The 20,130-nt window shown below is 39.7% G+C and overlaps 1 protein-coding gene across 3 annotated transcripts in view; it reads right to left on the bottom strand.

Annotated features, from left to right (window-relative positions):
• The window catches only part of BLTP3B (bridge-like lipid transfer protein family member 3B), a 93,472-nt gene extending 78,244 nt beyond the window's left edge, over nucleotides 1–15,228 (bottom strand). For 2 of the 3 annotated variants that reach the window (XM_061417015.1, XM_061417014.1), the window contains exon 1: nucleotides 14,937–15,228. In XM_061417015.1, coding sequence (XP_061272999.1) covers nucleotides 14,937–14,980 — 44 coding nt within the window. In that variant the 5' untranslated portion in view covers nucleotides 14,981–15,228. Of the gene's footprint in view, nucleotides 1–5,847; nucleotides 5,995–14,936 lie in introns of all 3 variants that reach the window. The other variant, XM_061417017.1, reaches the window with a different exon arrangement.
• Nucleotides 15,229–20,130: the final 4,902 nt, after the last annotated feature.

A 20,130-nucleotide genomic window follows, 5' to 3' on the forward strand; every position in this document is an offset into this window, starting at 1 on the left:
TTACAAAGGAGTATAAAGAAATGTTTGAGAGCATAAATCAAAATTTCAACAAATTATACACCTTTAGTATGTGCAATTTATTGCACAAAACAATTATATTTCAATAGAAGTGTTTAAATCAGATATTTATATAAGTAATTATATATACCCATATATAAATATATATAAAAATAAAAATTAAAAAAAATATATATATATGGCTTCCCTTGTGGCTCAGCTGGTAAAGAATCCGCATGTAATGCAGGAGACCTTGGTTTGATCCCTGGGTTGGGAAGATCCCCTGAGGCAGGGAAAGGCGGCTTGGAGAATTCCATGGACTGTATAGTCCATGGGGTCACAAAGAATCAAACACGACTGAGGGACTTTCACTTCACTTCATTTTATATATATATATATATATATATATAAAAAACTGGTTATACTAGATTAGTTGATTTTAATTGTATAATACAAAAACAATCAAGCCAAACAAACTGTAAAGCAAATATGTGTGGGTGTGTATCTCTTAATAAAAAAGAATGGACTAGCTAACTTAATAAAATATAAGGAAATGAGAATTACTAAGGTCTTTGAACCATGGCTTTTTGAAAACCACACCATTGCTATTGTCATCTAGAAGTGATTTAGAGCCAAGTAAAATAACTCCGTAGAGCCATAGGAAGTATTTATACAAGCAAAGAATACAAAATAATTTTACAATTTTAGTGCCAGAAAAGTTTCTCTAATTCAAAGTCCTCATTTTACATCAGAGAATGTGAAGCCTAGAGAGGTTAAGTTCATAGTTCAAGGTCTCACTAAGGCAGAGCCAAGACTATAATCAAATTTGTACAATTTTAACTTAAAAGGTATTTTAGGATCAATTACCATTCCATTCCCCTTCATGGATCACAGCCTTGTCATGGCAAAGGGGCTTGCATAACTCAATGAAGCTACAAGCCATGCCATGCAGGGCCACCCAAGACAGACAGGTCATAGTGGAAAGTTCTGACAAAACACGGCCCACTGGAGAAGTGAACGGCAAATCACTCCAGTATTTTTGCCCCAAGAATCCCATGAACAGTATGAAAAGGTAAAATGATACGATGCGAGAAGATGAGTCCCCCAGGTCGGAAGGCGCCCAATATGCCACTGTGGAAGAGTGGAGAAATAGCTCCAGAAGGAATGAAGAGGCTGGGCCAAAGTGGAAACGACACTAGGTTGTAGATGTGTCTGAAAGTACAGTCAGACATGGTGAAAGTAAAGCCTGATGCTGTAAACTGAACAATATTGCATGGGAACCTGGTAGGTTCCTAAATCAAGGATAATTGGACATGGTCAAGCAGGAAAAGGACAGTTTTCATTCCAATCCCAAAGGGCAATGACAAAGAATGTTCAAACTACCACACCACTGCACTCGTTTCACATGCTAGCAAGATTATGCTCAAAATCCTTCAAGCAAGGCTTCAGCAGTATGTGAACCAAGAACTTCTCAATGTATTAGCTGGGTTTAGAAAAGGCAGAGGAGGAACCAGAAATCAAATTGCCAACATCCATTGGGTCATATAAAAAGCAAATGAACTCCAGAAAAACATCTATTTCTGCTTCATCGACTATGTGAAAGTCTTTGACTGTGTGAAGGATCACAACAAACTGTGGAAAATTCACAAAGAGATGGGAATATCAGATGACTTTACTTGTCTCCTGAGAAACCTGTATGTAGGTCAAGAAGCAACAGTTAGAAACAGACATGGAACAACAGACTGGTTCCAAATTGGGAAAGGAGTATTCACCCTGCTTACTTAAAATCATATACGGAGCACATCATATGAAATGCCGGGCTGGATGAATCACAAGCTGGAATCAAGATTGCTAGGAGAAATATCAACAACCTCAGATATGCAGATGATACCACTCTAATGAAAGTGAAGAGAAACTTCAGAGCCTCTTGATGAAGGTGAAAGAGAAAAGTGAAAAAGCTGGCTTAAAACTCAACATTCAAAAAACTAAGATGATGGCATCCAGTCCCATCATTCATGGCAAATAGATGGGGAAAAGTGGAAACAGTGACAAATTTTATCTTCTTGAGCTACAAAATCACTGCAGCCACAAAATTAAGACACTTGCTCCTTGGAAGAAAAGCTATGACAATCCTAGACAGCATATTAAACAGAAGAGATATCACTTGACAGACCAAGGTCTGTATAGTCAAAGCTATGGCTTTCCCAACATGTATGGATGTGAGAGTTGGACCATCAAGAAGGCTGAGTACTAAAGAATTGATGCTTTTGAATTGTGGTGTTGGAAAAGACTCTTGAGAGTCCCCTGGACTGCAGGAGGTCAAACCAGTCAATCCTAAAGGAAATTAACCCTGAATACTCATTGGAAGGACTGTTGCTAAAGCTCCAATACTTTGGCCACCTGATGTGAAGAACTGACACATTGGAAAAGACCCTGATGCTGGGAAAGACTGAGGGCAGGAGGAGGAGGATTGCGGCAACAAAGGATGAGATGGTTGGATGGCATCACCCATTCAGTGGACATGAACTTGGGCAAACTTCAGGGAAGGCTGGCGTGCTGCAGTGCATAGGGTTGCAAAGAGTTGGCCACAACTTGGCGACTGAACAACAACAAATTTAAAAAAAAAAAAAACTACAAGGATGGGACAAGGATCAAGATATGCTCATAGTAAATTCCACCCCCCCGCCTTTTTTTTGAGCATTCACAATTTGCAGAGTTTATTTGGCTTGGTTATTTTTGTAATATGCATGCAAAGAAAATCAACCAATCCTGTCTAACTAGTTTTTCCACAGAAACATTCAAAGAATGGAAAGGCTGCAAACTGGCAACCTATGAGCTGTGTTTTGCCCACAGACATGTTTTGTCTGGCCTGCACAGTGTTTCTAACAACCGGAATATGTGGCTAACATTTAAAATGGGTAGTGAAGTGAAGTGAAGTGAAGTTGCTCAGTCGTGTCCGACTCTTTGCGACCCCATGGACTGTAGCCTACCAGGCTCCTCCGTCCGTGGGATTCTCCAGGCAAGAATACTGGAGTGGGTTGCCATTTCCTTCTCCAGGAGATCTTCCCAACCCAAGGATCGAACCCGGGTCTCCCCTTGCAGGCAGACACTTTACCATCTGAGCCACCAGGAAAACCTGGGTTTCTACATTTTGTTGAAATGTCAGAAAACCTGACACAATTAGGTATACATTCTTCAAGGCAAAAACTGAGCTCTGATTAAGCTCTTGGGTAACTTAGACAAATGAGACAAAATTACTGCTTTCAAAGACCTCATGATTTACTATTAGAAGCAATCACAGGAAGAAATTATTGTAGTGTTTTACAGTCATACTATGTGCCAGGCAATGCGTGACAGATATTGTAATAAAAATGAGACTAGGTTAAGATGGAGGAGGGAAGAGGTCATCAACTTTGTTAAAAAGCCTACTGCTTTGGAAAGGCTTCATGAAGGAGCCATGTCTTTGAGAGTAAGTTTTTGCTAGGTGACCAGGGCAGAGGAGGACATTTCAGATAAGCAGCAGTATGTTCAAGGTTGTAGGATCATATGCAGCCACCACAGATGAAGCACAAGGCTAACAATAAGGTAGTTTGAAAAGCATATGGTAGTTTGATAAGAAATGATATGCTTTGAAAGCATAGCAGCAGCCAGATCGTGAAGAACTCTTGTATCTCATGCCAAGGAACGCAGGTTTCATCCTACACATCAGTATTATTCCCACAGTGCCCCTGAGGAGACTGCTCATGATTAAACCTAGGTGGAACAGAAATAAAAAGGGTAAAGATATGCCAGCTGAACCCTACCCCCAACTGCTGTTTCAACTAGAATGAGCCCTACTACTATTCTACACAGTAAAGTCCCATTTACACTTCTTTGGACAAAAAATTATGTTATAAACCAAAAAAAAAAAAAGAAAAAAAAATTTTAAAGCTTGAACATGAGCTATTGAAAAATATTTACCAAGAAATTTAAATAAGATTAGTATTTTGTCAAGATCTCTCTGGTAACAGTTCCAAGAATGGATAAAGAAGCATGAGAAGGGCTTCCCGGTTAGTCCAGTGGTTAAGAATCCACCTTGCAACGCAGGGGATACCAGTTCGATTCCTGGTCCCTGAAGATCCCACATGCTTCAGGGCAACTAAGCCCATGCACCAGAACTACTGAGCCTGCAATTTGGAGGCCGCAAACTGCAACTACCAAGCCCATGTGCCAAAACTACCGAAGCCCGGATACCAGAGCCCATGCTCCACAACAAGAGAAGCTATTGCAATGAGAAGCCTGCAAACTGCAATGAGAGAAAGCACACAGGCAACAATGAAGAACCAAGAGCAGCCAATAATAAATAAATAAATATTTTTTTAAAAAGCAGCATGAGAAATGAGAATACTTAACCTCAACTGATCCAAGAAATTATGATTTAAATCTGAGTAGTGGCACAGAGTCGGACACGACTGAAGCTACTTAGCAGCAGCAGTGACAGTAGAGATATTCAAATCTTACTGATATCTACTTTGTAGCAAATAGTCTGCTATATGTTTTGTTCAGGATAAAAAAGATAAATTCAAGAATTATTTAAATAAAAAGAGAGAATGACTGATTAAAATGAGAAGGTTAAGAAGAAAAAGGAATTAAGCTTCATAGGTGACTTGAATAAAAGCAGAGACAGATGTGATTTAAGCTTAGACGAAAATCACTATACCTCACCTTCAATAAGCTAAGCACAAACCAGACCAAAAAAGAAATGTTAAGGAGGTGTAATCTAGTCTGAAGCAAAGGTCCCAGAGTATTTGCTAGAGGTATACACAAAATCAGAACCATCCTTGAATGCCACCAGAAACAACAGAAGTTCTTAACTACCAATATCTTAACAATCTCAAAGGTTTTTCTAATGGTCTACTGAAAGATAAAGCCTGGCATTCTTCCTTGGCAATTTGGATAAGATCCGGATAACCAAATGATGATGGAATCAAGAATATTGGAAAGCAAACAAGAATACTGGAAAATAATATTTAAGTCATCACACCTATACAATTGCCAGCTAATATATGGTCAGCAAGTTTATAAACTGTTAATTACACCAAGGATAAGTATGTAACTAGTGGCTCAATTCTGCTCATGACTAGTCTTCAATTATGGATTTCTTAGTAGACTTTTAGAGTTCCAAAGTATTTAAGTGTATAAATTTACCAAGCATGAGAAGCATTCAAATATAAGTTTCTAGGTTTTTCATTGAGTCTAGACTGAAATATTTAGTGCTATTTCCATGAATCTGATTTTATAGCGTAACTATTTTCCCTGATTTTTAAAGGGTAGTGGGAGAGAGAAAAAAAGATTGGAGTGGGAGCCCTTACATTCTTCAAAATGAATCCTATTTTCACAGCTGTTCATGAGAGTCATTCCAACATCTTTGATAAAAATTATAACCAACATTAAATACACAAAACTTTTAAGTTCTTCAGTGAATTGGTCAAAACATTCTCTTTACGAAAAAAGCCTTCATACCTCATTAATTACATTAGACTATAATGCCTAACCCATTAAAGAGCAGATAATGTTAACTACTATTTCCAAGTAGCTAACAATAAGTTATAAAACTCACTCATGCAACATCAGAAAGACCTGGTTATAACTTTAAGTGCATTGCCAAATCTTATATATTAGAAGACATTCTAAGAGAATTGCATGGGCCTATAGCTACATAGTTTAAAAAAAAAAAAAAACACATGAAATTGGTGTCTGACTAAAACAAGAAGAATTAGAAAATATTCTCAAAGTATCTTTATGTGGGCACAGGAAGTGCTTGCATTTACAGAGAGAGAAGAAAAAAAAAATGGGGAATAGAAGAATTACCTGAGGGCAGGAAATTCAGACAAAAGGTCCCTACTCCTGGTGAAAGCAAGTAGTCAGTTGCCAGGGTTTCTTAGACTCCTCTGGGACTCATTTGGGTGATTATGAAATTCACAGCACACCAATCTCCACCACAGCCAGCAGGGATCGCTGCAGGGAATGGGTACACAGGGGACACAGAAGGGAGCAAGTTTAAGGGAAGGAAGAGGAAAGGAATGATATGATAAAAATATTCAGCTGTGAGTCACTTTAAAGAAAATACAGTTGTATTTCACACTGGATTAACTATAGGCAAATGCTGATTAAAATCTAAGATAAATTAATCATTTAGGATTTTCTTCATTCTCTCTACCACTGGTAGCACTACTACTCTATTAAATCAGTATGTTTTTAATTTTATATTAAAAATAATATTTAATAAAAACGAGATAGCTATGCTATACAAACATTACACAAAGACTGAACTAAATAATATTAAATGAAACCAAATAGGATAAGCACTCTAAAAGACAAGCAACCTACAAACTGTCAAAATTTTAACTGCCAGAAGGCCCAGTTAAAACTATAATCCTCATTTCATTTCATAAAGAATACTAAAGAGTAAAGTCACCTATGAAAAATAACTCACAAACATCAAGATTGTAATATCGCTAAAAATGTATCCAGCTTTATAAATACATGGATTTATGACCTATGTGTTCCATGACGGCCGATGTATAAATTTACAATAGTATAAATCTATTTCTCCAGTCAGCTAAAAATGTTTCTGAACAACTACCCTGTACCACAGTACTGTGGCAGATGCTAAAGATACAATGGAGAACCACACAAATACAGTCACTGCCCTCAGAATTCAAAGCCTATCAAGGTTATTCTGCCCTTAAAGAGATGACAGTGTATGGAACTAATAAACAAGAAGCTTTTGTTCTAAAATAAATAAAAAACAGTAGAGGAAAACACCACAATGTTATAATAACAGTGGCAGAAAAGAAGTCACAGATTCCTCTCTTAATGGTACTTTTGGGTAGAAAAAAGAGTACATACAGCTAAAAGTGTCTTAAAGGATAGACTAATATAGAGGTTCAAAATTTTTATACAACATGCTTTTTGGCTGGGAGAAGTCTCAAAATAAGTCAATGAATTATGAGACAGACCAATAACAAGTATAATGCCTAAAAAAAATACATCCTGGATCATATTTGCTCAGCTCTTAATTTTGTTTTAATAATTTTGTCTTGATATGATACCTGCTCATATTTCACTCATGGAAATGGTGTCATAAACCTTGCGAAGTGAAGTGAAAGTTGCTCAGTCATGTCTGACTCTTTGCAACCCCATGGACTATACAGTCCATGAAATTCTCCAGGCCAGAATACCGGAGTGGTCAGCCTTTCCCTTCTCCAGGGGATCTTCCCAACCCAGGGATCAAACCCAGGTCTCCCGCATTGCAGGCAGATTCTTTACCAGCTGAGCCACAAGGGAAGCCCCATAAAGCTTGTAACTTACATCTGAGCTAATTAATATCAACTTGTAAATATCAATATTTAATAGAAATATTAAATTACTCATCTTAAGTAACATAGTATGCAAACTTTAAAACCTAAACTGCTAAGAGATCAACTTACTGAGGAAACATTTAGACTGGAAACTGCAGTATTAAGGCAAACTGTAATACTGCAAAAAAAATTATGCAAGTAAAAAGAAATGAATGGAGAAATTGTCCTTTCCAACTTTAAAGAACTGCTGAGTCAAAAGACTGTGTTTTCCGAGTTTCAAAGGACGGTAAGGTCAAATGATTCCCAAGTAATAAACGAATCTCCTAAGGGATATTGCAACAGGATGATAAAATACCATAAAGGAGTAATACAGGAAATGCTGAAAACTCAAAGAAAAGCGAACTGTTAGGTGCAAACTACAGCCTGAACAGGCAGCATAGAATAATCAAATTATGAAGGTGCTGGATCAGTGACTTAACTACTCAACACTACCTGTTAAATCTTAGCAAAGTCTAAAACTGCACTGTTTTAATAACTTCCTTCTAGGTGACCGGAACAAATACCTTCTGATTCTAGAATAACAGTATTACAATATCCAATAAACCACGCATTCAATCTCCTTTTCACCTGAAGTTCTCAAATCAATCTCCTGAAAGTAACTTTTCCAAGAATCAATATCTGGTTGTAGTTGTAAATTAATGTGAAAGAAACAGGCACCTTGCTCAATTTTAGATGCTTCTATGAAGTGTACTTAATAGAAGAAAAGAAAAATCCACCCCCTAAAATTCAACTCACAATTTACTTTTCTGTAATTATCTATTGGCTAAGCCAAAGGATGACCACACACAAAAAACACTGACATCACTGTTGCCAAACTATAAGAGGCACAGTCTAAATTAGCTTACAAATAAAGGGATCTCCATTTATATACTTAATAGACAACCAAATTAAGGTATCCAGAGCCAAACTCCAGATCTTTTTCCATAAACCTGCTCCTTCTGCATATCTTCTCCAACTTAATTAATAGCAACTCCATCTTCTCAGTTGCTTATGTCAAAGTCATCCATGACTGTTCTCCTTCTCAATCCATATTTTATCTATTGGCAAAACCTGTGGCTCTGCCTTCAAAATACATCCAAAACCTGACTATGTATCTCAACAACTTCACGGCATCCACCTAGCTCCATGCCAGTATTTTTTCTCATCTGGCTAGTTAACATTTTTCACTAGGCCCCTGATTCTTCCCCTGCCCTCCAATTATTTATTTCCCACTTGGCTGCAGAGTGATCAATGGTTCAAAGCCTTCCAGTGGCTTCCAGTCTCACTCAGGGTAAAAGCCAAAGTCACTACAAGGTCCCACAAGATCTGGCCCTTGATTTCTCTTTGATCTTACCTTCCTCTACTCACCTCAGTCCTCATTCCATTTCACCTATATTGGAGGCATTAATGTATTTGCCAAAAAAATGACAAGCTTCCTCTTCTGGATCTTTGCATTAGTTCGCACTCCCAATTTCAGCTCTCTCCTCAAATAACACCTTCTCAATTAAGCCTTCTCCATAACTGGATTTAAAATTGCAAAGTTTGTCCCCCAACCTCCGTGCACTTCCTACTCCCTTTCTCTTAGTTTTTTCAATAGCAGTGTACTTCACATTTAATTTAAATGTGAAAGTTAATTAATCTAATTACTCTCAGCCTTCTCTGATTAAAATGTAAGCTCCACTAAGGGCAAGGAGTTTGCCCCAACATTATGGACTAGTACCTGGTACAGAGAAGCACTCAGTAAATATACTATGAGGTACTCTAATCTCCCTTCATTTTGCCAGTCAGTCACAAGATCCTGCAAACACTCAACCTTTCCTAATCTCCTTAATAAATATTCCAAATAGTTAATCTTCTCAGGCCACTCTCCCTTTCTACTTATTTCTTCCGCTTTGTTTAGGGAGTATGTCTTGTTGAAACTGTCAAGAAGTTTCTTTTACCTCAATCCTTGGAGCTGGCCAGTATCCAGGCCTTTCCCAAGTCTGTTTCTCTAACCTTCTCATAAATTCTGTGGAATACTGATATCTTTCTACATTATTTTTCTACTTAATCTAATCTGAGCACCTCTATAGACTCTATGTTTCCACCCCAGAGAAATGTTCCTGAACCTTGGATTGCAAATCAAACTCATAACCATGTACCTTTCTTTAGTGATCATGTCCCTCTTTAATCAGGAATTCTTTATTAGCAGTCACCTCCTGGAATGAAATTCAATTTCAATTTCCCTAACACGGCAAATGAGGCCCTCCAAAACCTAATTTTGTTAGGTGCCTACTAAAGACACCAAATGGAGCAACAAGCCTGACTCTAAACAGTTCCCCACATGACCACATCTTTGCTATACAACCCCTTGCCATTGCTAATTGACCTGTGGATAAACAGAACTGGATCAAACAGATTCTCTCTCCCAGAAATCCGAAACTTCAACAGGAAAGACCGGACTGGGAGTTGTGAAAGATCAGACAGCACCCTAAAGTAGTGGTTCTCAACTGAGAGTCGTTGTACCTTCCAGGGGACATCTGGCAACATCTGGGGACCTGCTCTCATTGTCAAGGCTGCAGGAGTGCTACTGGCATCTAGTGGGTGGAGACCAAAGGTGCGGCTCAACATCCTACAATGCGCAGAGCAGCCTTTCACAAAAACAATCGTCTGGTTCAAATGTCAATAGTGCTGAAGTTCAAGTACTCTTCCAACTAGGCCCTAGGCACTGGCTGTTCCAGATTCTGTGACCCACACTAACAGCTTTCTATTACATTTCCTCTTTTAGCCTAAGTGAAACAGAGCAGGTTTTTGTTGTTTGCAGACAATATAATCTTTTTTTTTTTTTACAGTTTTTTTTTAATTGGAGTATAATTGCTCTACAATGTTGTGTTAGTTTCTGTTGACCAATGAAGTGAATCAGCTATGTGTGGGTGCTAACGTGCTTCAGTCGTGCCTGACTCTTTGTGACCCCATGGTCTGCAGCCCTCCTGGCTCAGCTGTCCATGGGATCCTCCAAGCAAGAATACTGGAGTAGGTTGCAACCTCTCCTGCACTGGCAGGTGGGTTCTTTACCACTAGCACTACCTGGAATCAGTTACATGTATACACATATCCCCTCCCTCTTGAAACTTCCTCCCACCCCTCCCCTCTTAGTCATTACCTGAGGACCAAGCGAAGCTCCCTGTGCTATACAGTATGTTCCCACTAGCTGCCTATTTAACACATGGTAGTATATTTATGACAGACAATATAATCTTAATTAGCCCAGTATCCTAGTCCAATAATCTGATATACATGTGTATACTTTAAATCAGTTTCTCAACCTCAAAATTATTGACATGTAGGTCAAATAATTCTTTTTCTGAGAGAGCATGCTGTCCACTATAGGATGTTTAGCAGCATTCTTGGCCTCTACCTGCTAGTTACAACCCCAGACCCAACTCTGCCGAGTCATGACAATCAAAACTGTCTCCAGACATTGCCAAATATCCTCTGAGGGGTCAAACACCCGTTTCATAACCACTGCTTAAAACCATACAAAGACTGTATTTAGGTGTAGTGTATGTCTTTGCAACACCCACTTGTACCTCCAGCATAATATGCCTTGAGCCAAAGGGGGAGCATTTGTATCTGAATCTTCCCCATCTCTTTTTATGTCCTGGCTTAAATGTACCCCATCTTCAAGCTTTTACTCCCTGCCCTTCACCTTTGCTGGAGCACATATGTACACATACCACAGTAACAGGTAATGAGGACTTGAGCTGAAAGGTAAGCTCCTGCTTTTATTTTCTTTCTTACACTTGTTCTAACTTTTCTTTAGAGCTTTCCATTTCCTTGTGAAAAAATACTCTCCTAGAGAACTCTCCAAAACATATTCTGTGACAGTTATAGTATAAAAGATCAGGGTAAAATCCCCTTCAAAGGCTTTTCCTGTTTCACTTCTATTAAAGTGTAACTACTTGTAACTAATCTGCACATGTGTGCACACGAACACACACACACTCACTCACTCACTTGTCCTCTTCAGTTTCAGATCTGTTTCAAGTATACAAACTTTTTATTAACAATTAAAGAGATGCTTGGAATACAAACTAAACAACTAGATAGGGAATAAGTATACAGATTTACACTTCTCAAATAGTTCATCATTTGCTTTCAGCATTTGTTAATCTCTAAAGAATAATTCTCTTATCAGTTCAGTTCAGTTCAGTCGCTCAGTCGTGTCCGACTCTTTGCAACCCCATGGACTGCAGTGTGTATGACTCTTTGCAACCCCAAGGACTGTAGCACACCAGGCTTCCTGTTCTTTCACCAACTCCCAGATCTTGCTTAAACTCACGTCCATCGAGTCGGTGATGTCATCCAACCATCTCATCCTCTGTTGTCCCCTTCTCCTCCTGCCTTCAATCTTTCCCAGCATCAGGGTCTTTTCCAAGGAGTCAGTTCTTTACATCAGGTGCCAAATTACAGCTTCAACTTCAGCATCAGTCCTTCCAATGAATATTCAGGACTGATTACATTTAGGATTGACTGGTTTAATCTCCTTGCTGTCCAAGGGACTCTCAAGAGTCTTCTCCAACACCATAGTTCAAAAGCATCAATTCTTCGGTTCTCAGCTTTCTTAAGCCCTTGTATCTGAATAACACTGCTTTTAATCTTACAATTTCACCACACTTCAACCTCCAAGCTCGGAGTAAGCACTCTTTTTCTCCTGTTTGTTCCTACATTGTCTTCTTTATCTCTTAGATAAAGTGTCATTTTCATAGTCCTTTCTTTCCAGGATACCAAAGGTACCATATTTATTCAATTATTCAATTGTCCATTATTTCCTAAAACCACAGGAAAATTGGCCATGCCCAATATCTGTGATAATATTGGTGGCTTAAAAAAAAAAAAAAAAAGCAGTATGAAGCACAGTCAATTCATTGTTGCCATTCATGCATTCATTCAAAAAATAGTCATTGAGTACCTACATTATTCTAGACTCAAAAAAAAAAAAAAAAAAACCTGCTCTCTTGGAGTTTACACTCAGTACAGAAGACAAATGAACTGCAAATAAACAAGTACATCTTATTACAGATGAGAATGAGTGCTACAGAGAAAAGAGTGGTCAGGTAAGCCCTCCATTAACAAACTATCATGAGTTCGATTCACTAGTCATAAGAAATGTCTATTATCAGAAGATAATATGTTCTGAGTATTTCCAATCAAACTGTGTTCCAGATGGTTAGATCAGTATAGTGACATCTTTATTACTGAATAATCTATAAAATTAAGTTTGACCTAGATAATTTCAGAAGTTCATCACTACCTGAGTAACAGTAAATTATCACAACACCCACCTTGTTTCTTCTATTGTCATCCTTTATATTTATAAATAACTGTATTGCTCTTAGGAGATGACAGCAACAGTAAGGTTAATAACAGCAGTAAGGTTAATATCTTAACCAAGAGGATGAATTCGATACTCTTCAGTCACTTGACTTAAGGAAGTTTTGAAACATGAATTAACTGAAAACTTAAGTGCTTCAAAAACACATCTCAAAAAAATCATTAGTTAACAGTGCAGTTATTAGAAATCATACAGATTAAAAAAGTAATCCTCTATATGCATAACTGACTCACTATGTTGTATACCTGAAACTGCTGCTGCTGCTGCTGCTGCTAAGTCACTTCAGTCATGTCCGACTCTGTGCGACCCCATAGACGGCAGCCCACCAGGCTCCCCGTCCCTGGGATTCTCCAGGCAAGAACACTGGAGTGGGTTGCCATTTCCTTCTCCAATGCATGAAAGTGAAAAGTGAAAGTGAAGCTGCTCAGTCCTGTCCGACTCTTAGCGACCCCATGGACTGAAGCCTACCAGGCTCCTCCATCCATGGGATTTTCCAGGGAAGAGTACTGGAGTGGGGTGCCATTGCCTTCTCCGATACCTGAAACTAACACATGGTAAATCTATACTCTATTATAAAAAAAAAAAGAGTAATTCTCAAGATTCAATTCTGAATATGTCTGTTTTGTGAAGTAAACCATTACCTTTACAACTGATTTGTAAGAGTCCTCATCAACGGGAGTTCTATAAGATAATTAAACTCTAATGTCCTAAGGTTCTTAATGACTGAACAAACTTTTCTCCTGTGCATCTAAAATGGAACTAGCTATGTAAATACTGTCATCCTCGGGAGAGTGAGAAAATAGAAATTCAAATCATTTTCTGTAGGTGCAAATTTTCTTGTGAACTGAGTATGAGAAAGGCTGGAGGACATCTGACAAGTCAGATCTTACTTAAATCATACAAAATAATGATAACATCTTCCAAAATGAAGTAATTCATTATTGGATCATATGGACAATTTCAAAAGAAAATTTCCAATTAGTGATACCATTAAGAAATGTATAATCATCAGTGTTTCTATACTTGGTTACTTTAAAAAAATACCTTTATCTTATTCAATGTTATAAGTGAGGAAAATATTTGCTGAATCACAGAAATAATAATTTTGCTCTCCAGCATACTACCTGTGGTATACAACGATTTGGACAACCAAGAGCTCTCTTTACTAGGAAAGTATATCATCACACCCAAGTGTTTTCCTAAAATCAGTTAAAAGTAATCTTTAACTTACAAATAACAGAGGAAAGGGTCATAATCACGCATTCCGAATTCGCTGTTAACAACTTGGAAACAAGATCCTACATTTAGCCTGTGTTTTGAGACAAATATGGAAAAGTCAGGAGCAGTAACAAACTGCCAGCTTTACTGAGTCATGATTCTGACTAAAACCGCCTTATGAAATGGAAAGGCTGACAAGTCTTGGGTTTGTTACCACAGATGTTGACTCCCTGAATTTATGGATCTTAGATTTAAAAAAATAGTAATAAACTCTGTACGAATGATGTGGGGCTAAAACGACTCCAGAAAAAAACTTGCCAAAGTTGGTAACTCTGATTATTTACCTAAAACAAATCCTAACTGTGCAAACAGGCACACCCTCTAATGCACAGACTGGGAACGGCGAGGCAGGGTGAATTCAGAACAATAACAAGGTTAACATTTCAGTGAGAAGACAAGGCTCAGCCCTAAGAGTCCACACTGCGCTAGACGCCCTGGGTTAACGGAACCGCTCATCTCCGAATGGAGGCGAGCAGACACCGAGCACCTGGGCGGCGCCAGACCATCTCCAGTCTCCGCGCAGGACCGCCCGAGAGGGTCCTCCCGACGCCCCCCAGACGCCGCGTCGGGGATGATCCCAGCCATCAGTCTCTCCCTGCCACCCAACACGCTCCTCCGCGAGCCGATCGGGGGAGAAAATCCATCTAGGGGCGCCGTCCAGGGGCGAACCTGTCTGTGGGCGACCCGGACCGGGGACGACCCCATGCAGGCGCTGACTCGCGAGGCCAGCCCTGAGTGCAGGGGCCAAGGGAGATCAGGGGCCGCGACCTCTGCCCCTCTGGAGCAGGGAGTCCAAGGGTCGCCTCCGGCTAGGCTGCCAGTCCCCGCCGCCCCTGAAGCCGCGGGTTGCCTCCGGTACCCTGCTAGGGCGGAGGCGGGCTTGTGCCCACGCTCGAGGCTCTAACCTGGAAAGGTGCTTCAGGATCTGTTTCTTGATGAGCCCAGCCATGGTGCCGAGGCGGGAGGCGCCGCGCTCTCTCTCCGTTCTTCACTGCCTCCTCTCCTCGAGGCCGTCTCCTCTTTGTCCGGATTCACCCGGCCGGAGGAGAGGCTCCTGAGCACTCACGCCCGGGACAGACCCGAGGCCCCGGCCGAGGCCACAGCCGCCACCGCTGCCGCCAAGGACCCGAAGCATTGCGCTCAGGCAGCCGCGGCCGCCGCCGGCGCCATCTTGGCTGCAACATCACCTAAGAGACCTGGGGGAGGGCCGGGGAGCCGCTGGCGCGAGGCGGGGCGGGGCGGCGCGAGGCGAGGCGGGGCGGGGCAACGCGGGCTCGGGAGGTTTGACGTCCCGCGTCTCTTGCAGGGTCTCGGGTCCGGGGTCCTACCTGTTCCTGACTCTCTTGAATGGTTTGACTCCCAACCCCAGAGCCTTCTGGGTTTTAGACCTCCATCCTCAGGCTCTAGTGTCCTTCACTGAGTGCTTCGTCCATATCTCACTTTTCTTTTTCATTTGCCTGTCAGAATTGACTCCACAAAGTGCTGATTGCTTTGCTTTCTTTACTTACTCAGTTTTCTTGATATTCTTCTTTGCTTAGATATTCTGTGTTACCCTGGCCAAATGCTATAATTTGATGTTTCCTCTAGAAATTCTAAGGAAAGTGAAAGTTGTTACGATGTGTTAATAGAGTCCAGGACCAGGACGTTAGAAGGCTAAATTCTAGTTTTGGCTCTAGTATTTTCTAGTTATATTAACCTGGAGAAAATAATTTCTTACTTTTAGCCTCAGTTTAATTATCTATACAATAGGTTAATATCAGCCTTACCCAACTCACTAGTTTGCTGTATCTAGAGAAATAAAGGTGTAAAATTTCACTTTAAAATTTCTATGAAAAGGAAGGAAATAGTTGAAATCAGGGAGAACTATTACAGCTCTGCACCTTCACTCGACCCAGCCCCAAACCAACACTTTAAGAGATGAAAATGACCATCCAGTGACATCTGAAAGGGGGCGGGGGGAATTACACTACCTCTGAGGGATGTATCAGAAAAGTCTGTGGGAGTGTATGGGAATGGCAAGGGGATAGTTTACATATAGTCCTGACCCTTTTAAAGCAAGGGAAAGCAGATATTTGTGGATTGACTTTACTCAATTTACTCATTTATAATGCACTAAAAATAAGGGACTATTCAAGTAACTAGGTAGCCTGAACGAAAACAAACTTTTCCTGTCATCAAGAAGTTAATTAACAGCCTCAGATGAAAGATAAATTCCTATGCTAAGACCTTGAGCTCTGTAATTAGACTCTTGTTCAAAGGCTGACTTGGCCACTTTGTAGGCAGAGTGTAAACTTGAGCACCTTATTTCAATCTCAGCCTCAGTACCTCATCTATTGGAGATAAAAGTATCTCACAATTTTGTGAGGATTAAATGCATATACAGTGTTCAACAAAGTACCTAGCATATGTCAAGCTCTTAATGCTATTATTATCCTTGCCATATTGGAAACAGAAGAAAAAGGTCATGAAAACACAAAGGATGGAGTGATTCTATCTTGTTTAGTCAGAGATGGGATTTTAGTGGAGATGGTATTTCAAGGGTGAGAATGTCAGCTTAATGTTAAATGAACTGGCTCCAAAGTCAGACTTGGATTTGAAACTTCACTCTATCAGCTGAGCCACAAGGGAAGCCCAAGAATACTGGAGTGGGTAGCCTTTCCCTTCTCCAGTGGATCTTCCCAACCCAGGAACCAAACCAGGATCTCCTGCATTGCAGGCAGATTCTTTACTGACTGAGCTATCAGGGAAGCCCTAACATTAAATGAATGGGCTCCAAAGTCAGCCTTGTATTTGAAACTTCACTCTGTGGATTTTTAGCTTTGTAATGGTAGGGAAAGTACTGAACTTCTCCAGCCCTGTGGTATTATTTACCTTCATGAGGTTGTTGTGAGGATTAACTAAGCTAATGCAGGTTAAATACTTAGAGAGTGCCAGACACAACAGAATGTTGGCTATCATTACTAACTCACTAGGATGTTTCAAGTAGGTGGAACATAATTATGAAAAAGGACAGAAGTGTCAAAGTCCATGACTTCTAAATGGCAAGTAATCTAATATGCTAGAACAACATGAGAATTCCTTTTCAAAGTAAGAACTATTAAAGAATACTTCAGGTTCATAAATGCAGTTACAATATCTTTTTCTTTAGAAAACACATGGCAGTAATTTCAACTTGAATCTCCTTTAACTGAGAGAACACCTATCATAAACCCACCATAAATTCTATGGTTTATATTTATGTTTTTGTTCATTGCTACTTAATTTTCAAAAAGTTAAAAACATGACTGTCATATAAATATATAATAAATGTGCATCAAAAATTTAACTCACATTAATGCAGGAACCAGCAAGATAGGATATAAAGTTAGTTCACTCATTAATGCAACTGAAATATTTGCACATGTTCCATATGTATATCAGAGTGATATTTTTAACCCTTTTAAAATTACACACTGCCAAAATACACATGTATTTGATGTGTAATACATGTGAAAAGTAATAGTCACAGGCTTGAGATTATGTGTACTAAAACCTGGAGGGGTGGGAAGAGAGATCGCATGGTGTGAAGGTGAGTGCAGTCAGAGCTTTTACTGAACAGTCTGTGCTGAAGTTGGCTCAACTTCATACCCAGCCAGTTCATACTGGCTCATGAACCAGTTGTGCACGTCTCTTTCCAACTGTGTGTTCCAGTGTTTGGTAACTTCAGGAAAGCTTGTAATCAGCCATTGTAACAGTATTTTCATTGTATAAAATGGTAAACACTAAAATCAGGACTTTTTCCCCTGGAGATCCAGTTGTTAAATATTTACCAGCAGACAATGTAGGATGGGTGGAAGGGAGATGAGATTGCAAATGCTTGGACATTATTTCATAGTCAGTGTCAAGCCTTAGAAAACTATGGTGATTGAATTTGGGAAATATGATAAGATCTCTGATATAGAAAAATATTTCTGATAATCATACTGGCAGTATAGAGGACAGAACATATTGAGAAGAGAATGGAAATAGGAACCTTGAGAAGCTTGTAACATTACTATTTCTGGTGAAAGATGAAGCAGTATCAGTAGAGGCAAACAAACAACCAGAAAAAAAAAAAAGTCAAGGAAAAATTCCAGGATTAAGTGAAGGATTGCAGTTGAAGGTAATTGAGGCTTCTAGTTTGAGGCACTAGGTAGATACTGGGACATACCACTAATTGAGACAAGTAATAGAGGTGGAACAAGCAGTTTTGAAGATAAAATTGTTTTGAATGTTACCTTTAAGGTTATTTCACGCTGTCTGGATAGAAACATTCAGGTTGCAATTTGGGGTGGAAGTTCTTCTTTAGGATTTATTCAAGGATAGCTGAAGCCAAGAACAAAAATAATCTTGATCCGGGATCAGAGAAAAATGAAGGAAAGCAAAAAGAAAAGCTTAAGTGAGAAAGGGCTTAAAACCAGTAGAGATAGAATGGAAAGAGCCTATTTTAAAAGATGAGAGGTGAATAGAAATGGTGACCACTCTATAATGTAAGATTGATAAAATATTTTTTACATGAGGGAGGCTATAGATTTAATATTGTTAGAAAATTGATTACTAAAATTGGATACAACTAAATTTGAAGTTTCAATGACTTTTTTTACAAAGAATTATAGACACCTGTAGAGTGCCTGAGGTGTTGGAGAAGACTTCTCAGAGTCCCTTGGACTGCAAGGAGATCCAACCAGTCCATCCTAAAGGAGATCAATCCTGGGTGTTCATTGGAGGGACTGACTTTGAAGCTGAAACTCCAATACTTTGGCCACCTGATGAGAAAAGCTGACTCATTTGAAAAGACCCGGATGCTGGCAAAGATTGAGGGCAGGAGGAGAAGGGGACGACAGAAGATGAGATGGTTGGATGGCATCACCGACTCGATGAACATGGGTTTGGGTGGACTCCGGGAGTTGGTGATGGACAGGGAGGCCTGGCTGCTGCGGTTCATGGAGTCACAAAGAGTCGGACACGACTGAGCGACTGAACTGAACTGAGAGTGCCTGACTTTGAAAAGTTTGCCATGGCAAAGGCAATAGGATGATCATAAAATAAAAGGATAATGATGGCAATGACAATGATGATTACTACTACCAGGTACTTGACTTTTATCATTTACTCTTCATAAAACAATTCTGCAAGGGGAAATTATTATAGTACTCCATTTTACAGATGAGGAAAATAAGGTGTAGAGAGGTTAACTAACCTGTCCAACACATGTAGTGGCAGAATGAGGATTTGACCCAAGAGTTTGAAAGAAGAAACAGCACTCTTAACCACTATCTTTGATTTCAGTAATAGGACCTACTTCAAAAGATTAAATTAAGATTAAAGATTAAATTAACTTCAAGATTAAGAAATACACCCAAAACCCAAAATTTAACCACATGCATTAAATGTTGTGTAAGTATTAACCCTTATCTTCATCACCCAAGGTTACACAGCCATTTTGTGGCAGGGTCCGGATTCCAATTTAAAATTAATTCTCTTAACCAATACGATACTGTGGAGTGAGCTCAAGTCATCACGGGAACACACAGGAGGAATACCGAATTTTAGGAAGGGGAACGGGGAGGGAGTGTGTCAGGTGTCGAGAAGCTTTTTTCGGTAAGACACAAAGCTCGGTCCAGAAAAGCAAGCGGAGAGGGAAGAGTGTGAGTAAAACAACGAGGCGGTTGACGGAACAGCGTATTTGTAACAAGGTGACTGGCTCCAACACTCGGAAGCAGTGGCGCATGATGAAGCTGAAGAGTCTTCATACCCAATTCCATGCTGCGTACGGGTTTGCAATGTATTCTTCAAAAGACGTCACTGAATAATACTATTCGAACACACAACCTTTCCTCCCAACCCTCCCACAGAGATGGTTCGTTACAGGCGTTATAAGAAACTTCCAAAAGCAACTCAAATCTACAAAAGTAAAGAACAATCACGCATTGAAAGAAAAAAAACTTTAGCATTTTCTCTCTTATTGGATCTGGCCAAGAAATAAAAACGGTAGGATAGGAAGGAAGTACGGCATGACTCCTGCGAGCAGGTAGGGCGGCTGTGCTAGCTCTGGTTTCCGGCGTCCTCGGTTGCTAAGGG

The sequence above is a fragment of the Bos javanicus genome, chromosome 5, assembly GCF_032452875.1.
Source record: "Bos javanicus breed banteng chromosome 5, ARS-OSU_banteng_1.0, whole genome shotgun sequence".
Classification (NCBI taxonomy): Eukaryota; Metazoa; Chordata; class Mammalia; order Artiodactyla; family Bovidae; genus Bos; species Bos javanicus.